A 10028-nucleotide genomic window follows, 5' to 3' on the forward strand; every position below is an offset into this window, starting at 1 on the left:
GAGTGACTTCCATTTGAAGATGAGGCATGGCTGCTTGTGGGCCCTCTGCCATTGCTTCTGGTGTTCTGAATTTGCATGATCAAGGTTTCTAAGTAAACCATGGTTCTACCTCATTCCAGGTCCATTTTCACCAAAGTTGCTACCTCACAATCCGGAGATCAGTTACAGCTGCTCTGTTTACTCTCAGGGAAAGATTGTTAGAAGCAAGGAATTCTTTCTCATGGGTTTAGTTGTATTATATTCAGCCAAGTAAAATATAGTAACACTAAGTTTGAGAGAGATCTTATCTACTTCCTTTTCTTGATAGGGAACATTTAAAATGCAACATTTTCAACAGTGCCAAGGTCCTTACTTCTTCTTTCCCCGAAGCTGAGATAATCATAACAGTATTTTTAATTAAAACTCCCCTAGATACACTTTTGAATCATGTTAAATCAGCCCAAAATTATTATCAATACTGTCTATTAAATTAAAAGTGAATTGAAACACGCAATGAAGACCATTAGTAGAAAAAGTCACAGAAATGAAACTTAGATGTTAATGTACCAAACTATTTTAAGGAAAAACATCTTCATGTAGAACTTCGGGCTTGTAAAATTCTAATATTTCATGTATAGTTTGTTAATATTAATACCCGCTACAAACGATCAAACTAGGTGAGTATTGGTAACAGACCACACTGACAAAGCTTGTGTTGAAACAGTTCAGCTGTGCCTGGCAAACACAGAAGTGGATGCTCACAGTCAGCTATTGGATGGAACACAGGGTCCCCAATAGAGGAGCTAGAGAAAGTACCCAAGGAACTGAAGGGGTCTGCAACTCTATAGGTGGAACAACAATATGAACTAACCAGCACCCCCAGAGCTTGTGTCTCTAGCTGCATATGTAGCAGAAGATGGTCTACTCAGCCATCATTGGGAAGAGAGGCCCCTTGGTCTTACAAACTTTATATGACCCAGCACAAGGGAACACCAGGGCCAAGAAGGGGGAATGGGTGGGTAGGGGAGCAGGGGGGTATAGGGGACTTTGGGGATAGCATTTGAGATGTAAATGAAGTAAATACCTAATAAAAATTGAAAAAAGAAAAAAGAAAATAAAAAATATGATAAAAAAATAAAGTTGCTTGCTTTTAAAGCAAAAAAAAAAAAAAAAAGAAATGCAAGGGATTCTTGAAGGTGTGCTGTCTATTCTTTTTGTTTTATTTATTTATTTATTGTTTTATTTATGAAGTCTACAAGTTAAGGGAGAGAGAGAGAGAGGGAGGGAGGGAGGGAGAGAGAGGGAGAGAGAGAGAGAGAGAGAGAGAGAGAGAGAGAGAGAGAGAGAGAGAGAGAGAGAGAGAGAGAGAGAGAGAGAGAGAGAGAGAGAGAGAGAGCAGGCAGGCTTGAATGCTGGACTCGGTAACATTTTACCGGGTGATATTTGCTTAGTGAACTATAAGAGCTGATTGAAAAACTAACCATGTAACCATGTTTCCATCAGCCCCTTGAATTGGAGTAGGGTGAGGTAGGGCTGAGTGGACAATAGAATTCCCCTCCCCCGACTTGATCTTGCTTTGAGTCATAGGATGTCACCTTCTACTCTTAGCTTTATCCCAGGATGAAGATTCTTGGAAGAAGTATATGAAAATAATTTCCAGAGGAAAATAAAAATCACGTAGGGGCTCAAATTACCTCTAAAATTTCTACAAGAATATCTACAAAACTGAGATAGTACATTGCCAGATACTTGAGACAAGACTTCACTGAAGGAATCATAAAGATTTATCTATCTATCTACCTGTCTGTCTGTCTGTCTGTCTGTCTNTCTGTCTATCTATCTATCCATCCATCCACCTATCTATCTATCTATCTATCTATCTATCTATCTATCTATCTATCTATCTATCTATCTATCTATCTATCTATCTATCTATATGTAGCTCTGGCTATCTTGGAACCTTCTCAGTAGACCAGGCTGGCCTTGAACTCACAGAAATCCACCTGTCTCCTCCTACTGAGTGTTAAGATTAAAGGCATATGCTGCCATTGCTTAGCATGACAAGATTTTTTTTTTTAAAGAATCCAATAGACATCCTAGGCCAGAAAAAACCTTAAGTGATAGAACTGATGGTTGAACTAAGGAGTGTTGATGTTAGCAATGTTAACAGGAAAATTTTAACAACTACTTCAAAAAAAGGGGGGGAGCTCATGATTTTCTCAAATTCTACATTTACTACATTGGATTCTAACCATTTAAAACTATCACCTATTCACTAAAAGCATTATATTATTACAAAATACAGCATGCTTAGCTATGTATAGCTTGAAGGCAACATTCTTAACCTACCGGGAGACTAAAACCACAGCAGTTCCCTAGAACATCTATCATTCCCTTGAGAAATCTTGAGCCAATGAAATTCAAATGAATTGTGGGAAATACCAGTTTTTGTGACTGCTATGGTTTTCATGTTTTATATTATTTCATTAGAAGGCCACATGGAATTTATTTATTTATTAATTGAATACTCTCTGAGACATTTAAGGTAATCTCCCGTGGACTATTCTGTTTCAACTTTTCTGCCTTAGTAATTTTTGGAGGTCAGATGATCATAATCTGTGTGACTTTGGAATGTTTTGCTATGTTGTTAGATTTTAGCTAAGATATGTGACAGCAATTTTCATCTTTTTTTTTCCCGTTTGACTTCTGTATTTTTCTGAACTTCCCAATTGCCACCCATAAGTAGAAACTGCTTTAATTAGGAAATAATGCAGAGTAATACTTCAAGATTGTGTTTTCTTTCTTTTTAAAAAAATTATTTATTTATTCACTTTACATCCCAACGTCAGTACCCCCAGTACCTACCTCCCCTCCTTCCCAGACAGGAAACAGGGTAAGGAACAGTCCCCACTCCAGTTATTGGGGGACCCACACGAAGACCAAGCTGCACACCTGCTACTTTTGGGGTGGGGTCCTAGGTCCATCCCAAGCTTACTCTTTGATTGGTGGTTAGTCCTTTTGGAGCCCCAAAGGGTCTAAGTTAGTTGACATGGTTGGTCTTCCTGTGGAGTCCTCTTTGGGCCCCTTAATCCTTTTCTCAGCTCTTCCATATGGCTCCCCTAGCTCCATCTACTGTCTGGCTGTTTCCATTGGCTGTTGGTTGGAGCCTTTCAGAGGACAGCTATGCTAGTATAACAGAATATCACTAGTAGTGTCAGGGACTGGTTCTTGCCCATGCAAGTTGGGCCAGGCATTGGTTAGTCATTCCCTCTGTCTCTGCTCCATCATTCCCTGTGTTTCTGCACAATCAATATTGTATTTTCAACAAGATTACTCATTTATTTGGCTTCTGGGAGCATAAAAAGCCTGGTAGCACTGAAAGCCCGGTTCCTGAGCCCAGAATTGGATCTGATTATTTCCAGTATTTATCAACATGGCCGACACTGCGACCATGTTATCCCTTTCAGTAAATGGCTTTGCTATTTCAGTTTTGATGGCATTGCCCACAGTTCAGGCCTTTTTTCAAACTGTCTCACCCACATCTTCCTGTGACTTCCTTGTGACTGATGGGTGTGCAGATTTAAACCTGGTCATTTGGGGCCAATAGAAGATATTCTAAAGGATGACTTATGTCCTGGAATTCTGTATGGGATTAGCTGAGTCTTGTGAAGTGATGCTAGTCCATTTGTTCCACTGTTTTCCTTTATCCTTTCATTACTACAAATGAAGGCCTACAGTTTCTCCTCACATTGAACTCCATCTCCGAGTTTCCTTTGCTCAGTACTCAACAATGGCAATCTTCAGCTTTCTTGAACAGAGGCAAGGGGTCTCTTACGTATCAATTTCTTTATACTGTTTGTACTAAATCTGCACAGCAATTCAGAAGATTCATTATTGTTCTTTTAAATGACACATCTGGCCATGACAAACACACTATGCATTAAGTAATCATTTACAATTTTTTTTTTGTTGTTGCTGCTTTTTTAATTTTTTTATTTTTTTTTGGTTTTTCGAGAAAGGGTTTCTCTGTATAGTCCTGGATGTCCTGGAACTCACTCTGTAGACCAGGCAGGCTTCGAACTCAGAAATCCGCCTGCCTCTGCCTCCCGAGTGCTGGGATTAAAGGCGTGCGCCACCACGCCCTGCTGTTGTTGTTTTTAAGATAAGTGGCAAGGTCTCTCTATATAGTCCTGGCTGTCCTGAGCTTGCTATGTAGATCAGGCTGGCCTCAGACTCATAGAGATCTACCTACTTCTGCCTCCCAAATTCTGGGGGTTAAAAGCATGCACCATTATGCCTGGCCCCTTAATTTAAAATAAATTCACAGAAGATATTAGTTAAGTGTGCAAGTGCTTAGTACATGAGCATACATTGTCCTCAAAATCACAGTGAAACTGTTAACTGAATTTACCAAATACAAGTTTGAAAGCATTTATAAACTGGGCGGTGGTGGCGCACACCTTTAATCCCAGCACTTGGGAGGCAGAGGCAGGCGGATTTCTGAGTTCAAGGTCAGTCTGGTCTACAAAGTGAGTTCCAGGACAGCCAGGGCTACAGAGAGAAACCCTGTCTCGGAAAAAAAAAAAAAAAAAAAAAAAAAAAGAAGAAGAAGAAAGCATTTATACTGATTTCACAAAATTGTCTGCAATGGGCAGCAGAGAGCAATATTATTGTAAACTAGGCACATGGCTCATTTACTAAAGAGCCATACACAATAGAGCAACAAAGACAACACAACTCAACGAAATGATAAGTGTGTGAAATTGAAAGAGAAACATAATTAGCAGATGACTACTCAGTGGAAGATGTCTTGAAGACAAGATGGAGCATCAGAAAGGGGAAAGAAAAGGACAGTCTAACTGGCCAAGGTCTAATGACAAATTCATTTCTTGGGTCTCATTCCTGCTTCTGTCATGTGTCACATGTGTGACTTTGGAAATTTCACCTAGGTTTTTTTGTTTTTTTGTTTTTTTGGTTTTTTTTTTGTCTAAGAAAGGGAACATATAAAATGGGAATATTAAAGATATTATTCTACACAAGGCTGTGGAGAGAATGAAATAGGGTAATGCTTGGGAAGTGTTTAGGAGTCAACTTTGAATGTTAAACATAAGGGCTTAGCAAGTGTTACTGTGAACATGATCTGTAAGATCTAGAGCTGACTCTTAACAACAAATAAAGCATCACTGAAGTTTCTTTATGTATGCAAAGTATGCTACCACACTAACTAGGGCACATGCTACTTGCTGAATATTATTCAAATTTTGTTTTGATGCATTCATGTCTACTTTGTGGATAATTTGTAAAATTATAACAAAATGGTTAGCTCTGATATAATATATACATGTAAATGTATAACATATAAATGTATGCATATATGCATACCCGTAATATATGTAAAATGAAAATAATTTTGATGCTGATGATATAGTGTCAGTAGAAGTAAAATTTGTCAAGATAAATATCAGCGTAACGATAGGATATGAAGGTAAACATATATAGTGCATCAGCTGCATCCTTCTGTTCAGGGCTGGGCAGACACTTGACACTGAATTGCATCCTGGGCCCTTCCAGACTGAGGAATACTCCTGAGCAGAAGTTGTTCACTCGAATAGCATTTGAAGACAAATATGTAATTTTTTGAGTTAAACCAAAGGTACAAGTTTGTGGCTGTCATGGCTTAAAGGGGCTCTAGCTAACTTGCTAAGCCTTTAGCTTTTGGCTACCACACCATTGACGGCAATCTACACTATTCCATTCTGTTTCATGTTTTCAAATCTACATCACACCGTTCTGGATTTTATTTTCTTTCACCCACAAATTCCCCTATTCTTAATAGATAACAGTGAAAGAAAGTTGAAGGGTTTGTGTTTCTGCTTGAGCAATTTTTTTCTCTTGGTCTCTCTTCATTCTTCTGTCCTGTTTTCTGGGATCAGGTACCAAAAAGTAGACATAGGGAGAAACTAGGGCCTTGAGATTTTTCAGAGAGAAGCATTTACAAGATGCACACATACCTCTCTTGTAGTGGTATTGTGCATTGTACGTCTTCAGAGAGAATTGAAGTGGTGATAAGCTTCTGGTGCCTTAATGTAAATGCCTGTTCTCCTTAAGAAGAGAAGGCGGGGCTTGGGAAAGTTGGGGTGTGGCACTTGAGGGCAGAAGATGTGAAGAAGTAGAGAAAAAAGTAAACTCTTTGCAAGCCTACTTTGTGAACTCCATGGTGTGGAAGTTACTGAGTCAACCAGCTGGTTACACAGCTGGTTAAAGTCTGTGATTTGTTCTCGGATGAGCACCAAGGAAGAGTGCCTGAAAGATCACTGTCTGAAATCTCAGACTGGGGGCAGGGCTGTGGGGCGGGGCTGTGGGGGTGGGAGATGAGCCTGTAGAACTCAGCCAGGCCACTGGCAAGCATGAAATCCTTTGCTTGGCTCAACCACCAGGTCTCCTCGACACTTTAGAAGGTCTCTGGAGCTTAGTTTCAATTTTATCATCAAGCAAGCATTAAAACAAACGAAAGCAACTTAAAACAAATAAAAGTAATAAAAAACATTTCGAGGCTGTGAATGTGGCTCAGTTTATAGTGTCTTGCCTAGCATGCATGAAACCATGGGTTCATCCCCAGGACCACATAAACCAACTGTGGTAGCACATGGCATGGTATAATCTCAGTATTGGGGAGGTGAAGACAGGAGAATCAGGAGTTCCCAGTTATCCGTGGATACACAGAAAGTTTGAGTCTATCCAATCTCAAAAATAAATAATGAAGAGAATTAACAAAAAAAAGGAAAAACAAAATTAAAGAATTTGTTCTCTCCTCTCTCTCTGCTGTGTGTGTGTGTGTGTGTGTGTGTGTGTGTGTGTGTACATGTACGTGCCATGGTACAAATGTGAAGGCTGGCTATGTCATCTCACTTTACTTTGATGTAGTTGCTGGGGACTGCAATCAGGTCTTCAGGCTTGTGTGGCAAACACCTTTACCTACTAAGCCATTTTGCTCCCATGATCATAAAGAATGTTTGATGACATGGACAGAACCTCATGTCATTCATTATAATATCAAATAGAAAAAAAAATACAGACACAACTCAGGAAATGAACCGGTATCATTGAGGTTGCTTGGCAGAGAATTAAGCACAGCGCAGATTGTCAGATTGTCGTCAGAACCTATAGTGTCAACAGCTTCTTGTGATGGAAAAACAGTATTTAAATTTAAATGACATGTCTTCAAGTTTTTCTTTCTCTTAAGGATCTTATCTCCTTGTTTGAATCAGATTGATGCATTGAGAAAGCTTGAGAGGTGGAGGAGGGTAATATATAAATAGAGTTTCATGTTTGGCAAGAGGGAAGATGGAATTGCTAACTTTGAAAGAAAATTCGTGCTGTTTTGTCTTTTTTCCTGTTGACAATGTTTTCTTCCTCTTCCTGGAGCATTTTGCTCTGGGGTAGGAAATTCTTACCACAGAGGTTTTTTTTTTTTTCTTCTTGTTCTTCCTCTCAACTGTAATCTAAGTGTATACTAACTAGTAACATTACACAGAAATTTTCTGGGAAGTTAGACTCTCAGATCTGTGACAACTCAAAGGCAGTTATCGGTTATCTGTGATTACAACAACCTAACTCTTCGAAAGTCAGAGAGAATGGAAATTTAGTACTCCCACGGAGATACTCGACTGAACGTTCACTGATGTGGCAAAAGGGACTATGTGAATGCAATTAAATTAAGGATCTTCAGATGGACAGACAATGCTGATTACCTGGGCAGGACAAATTAATCACAAAGGACCTGGAAGGCAGAAGGGTCATCATCAGGCGATCAGCTATGGCAATGGTACACAGGCCAGGATGATGTCTGCAGGCTAGAATGCAGAGACATCTGGGTGCTGGAAAAGGTCGTGTCTCCAGAAGAAGCAAAGCCCGGGCCACGCCTCAAATTTAATCCCATACAATGCAGTTCAGACTTCAGACTCCCCGGCATAGTGCTTTTGTGTTGCGTTAAGCCGCTCATTTTGGGATTGTTAGGGTAGTAACAGAAAAAGGGGTACCCATTTGATGCTTCCGGCATTATGTGTGGGGTTCCAGACTAGATAGTAATTTTACCATAGCATTTTCAAGTAGAAATATTTATTCTGCATTTAAAGAATGAGGAAGGGTATACACACTCTTTTTTTTAAATTGGAGAACTTTCCAGAAGTTCTTTGTGGTTAGGAAATTTACAAGCATGCGGCAAAAATCAATCAATAACCCTCTTCAGTTTTGAATGGAGGTTTAGACACATCCATCTGTCTTGGGCATGTTCAGAGCCTTACTGTACAGTTTATCTGTGAGCAGCAGGAGAAGAGAAAGAGCCAATGGGCTGAAAGTAACCCACTCAGTCAGCTTCCTCTGTCTTTGCTTCACAGCTCTGCACAGGAAATCCATTGCTGTGTCAAGTCCCAGAGAAGTTTCTCCTCTTCCAAGTCAGACTAAAGCACACGAGTGGAAGGAGTTGGCAGGCAGGACAGGGCTGCTCCCTGCCGATGGGTTAAGAGGTGCGCTACCACGCAGAAGCCAACCAGAAGCCACGCAGAGGGATCCTGGTCATGGTCACGGCTGCTCCCTTACCTGTGAGGAGAAAAAGTACCGAGTGAGCGGTGGAAAACCAGAAAACCGAAATGTTCTGCCTTTGGAGAACTTCTGACCTAGCAGTGCTCTTAATATGGGGGGTCTTTGTGGCTGGTGAGTCTGAATTTTCTTTTGGGGGGCGAGGGGGAGAGAATGACTATGGGAGTATGAGAGGAGAGACCTGTTCCCTTTCCGCTGGGCAACGCAAGCCAATTTCTGTTGTAGAGATGAGGGTTGCTCCAGATGTGGGTTATCTCGTCACCCCTACTTTCTGCTTTGTCTGATTTATTTTTGCTTCGCGTTCTATAATGTCCTCCACTGTCGCTTCCTCGTCTCCCCTCCCCCTTTAGGACAAGGCAGAATAAATTAAACACATATTCATAGCAATCAAAATGACATGGGTTCTCTGTATCTTCTTGGAAAAAAACCCAACAACAACCAACTATCATCTCTGGTCTCCCTTGCCAGCAGTGTAAGTTGGGAACGTACCTTTTTTTTTTTTTTTATTCTGATGCTTTCCGTGACTGTGGGCTTTATGCATACAGTTACACCGGTGTATCTGTGATGTATGTTTGCCTTTATCTTGAAGATATGTGGGCTACAGGAGGCACTTTCTGAATCAGGAGGTGCACTCCTCAGTGTCTGCAGTTTTGTAGGAGTTCAAAAGAATTTGGGGCTACTGTGCGGGTGTCCTGATTTCACTGTAGAAGGGCGGTGGGAGTTGGTGTAGGAGGCTTTTTCGTGTTTCGCTTTTAGTAGCTTCAGCAGCTGTGAGGGAACAACACACTTAGCTCCAAAACGTATAGTTTAACAATTTAAAGGAGACACGGTGTTCCTTTCCTTTCACCAGAATTCCTTTAAAAAAACAAAAATCACATTTTCGTCTATCTTCCAGAAAGAGAACATCACATGCTAATCTTTCTGGTGAGCATACACAAAATAACTATGATCCACCACTTCACCCTTCCACTGAGAACCTTTAGTTATCTGTTCTCTTTGATGTGCATAGCAAGCCATTGAGGTCGGGGATGGAAGAAAGCTCCATTTCACAGAGCTAGAACCTAAGCTGAGGGCGGAATGCTTTGTTCGCAGCACTGAAGGGCTAGCAGCACTCGTATTTCCATAGGCACCATAAGACACTGGAGTGTGCCGTTTACTCGGATTGCTTTTTACTGAGAGCCACCCATTGTGGCACAGCTGAAAATGCTAAACTAATACTTGTGTATAATTTGGATGGGGTGGGGTGGGGTGGGGCAGTGGTGTCCTGAGTCTTTCAGTAGTTGGGCTTCTCTAGAAAGCCCTTGAAGTCTGTACAGGATCAGTTTGACAGGGAAAGCCGGTCAGGTGTGTCAGGTTGAGTGTTAACTTAGCGGACCAGACAGAAAACCAGCAAAATGGAAACATAACAGAGTTTGAATTTTAAAAGCTGAAAGGTTCTTCTTTTTTTTTTT

General features: G+C 40.7%; 1 protein-coding gene across 1 annotated transcript in view; it reads left to right on the forward strand.

Annotated features, from left to right (window-relative positions):
* The first annotated feature begins 8529 nt into the window (after positions 1-8529).
* Positions 8530-10028, forward strand: part of Cd200r1 (CD200 receptor 1) — a 25319-nt gene continuing 23820 nt past the window's right edge. Inside the window, exon 1 of the mRNA XM_021209029.2 lies at positions 8530-8691. Coding sequence (XP_021064688.1) covers positions 8628-8691 — 64 coding nt within the window. The 5' untranslated portion in view covers positions 8530-8627. The remainder of the gene's footprint in view (positions 8692-10028) is intronic.

This window comes from Mus pahari, chromosome 12 (genome assembly GCF_900095145.1).
Source record: "Mus pahari chromosome 12, PAHARI_EIJ_v1.1, whole genome shotgun sequence".
Lineage (NCBI taxonomy): Eukaryota > Metazoa > Chordata > Mammalia > Rodentia > Muridae > Mus > Mus pahari.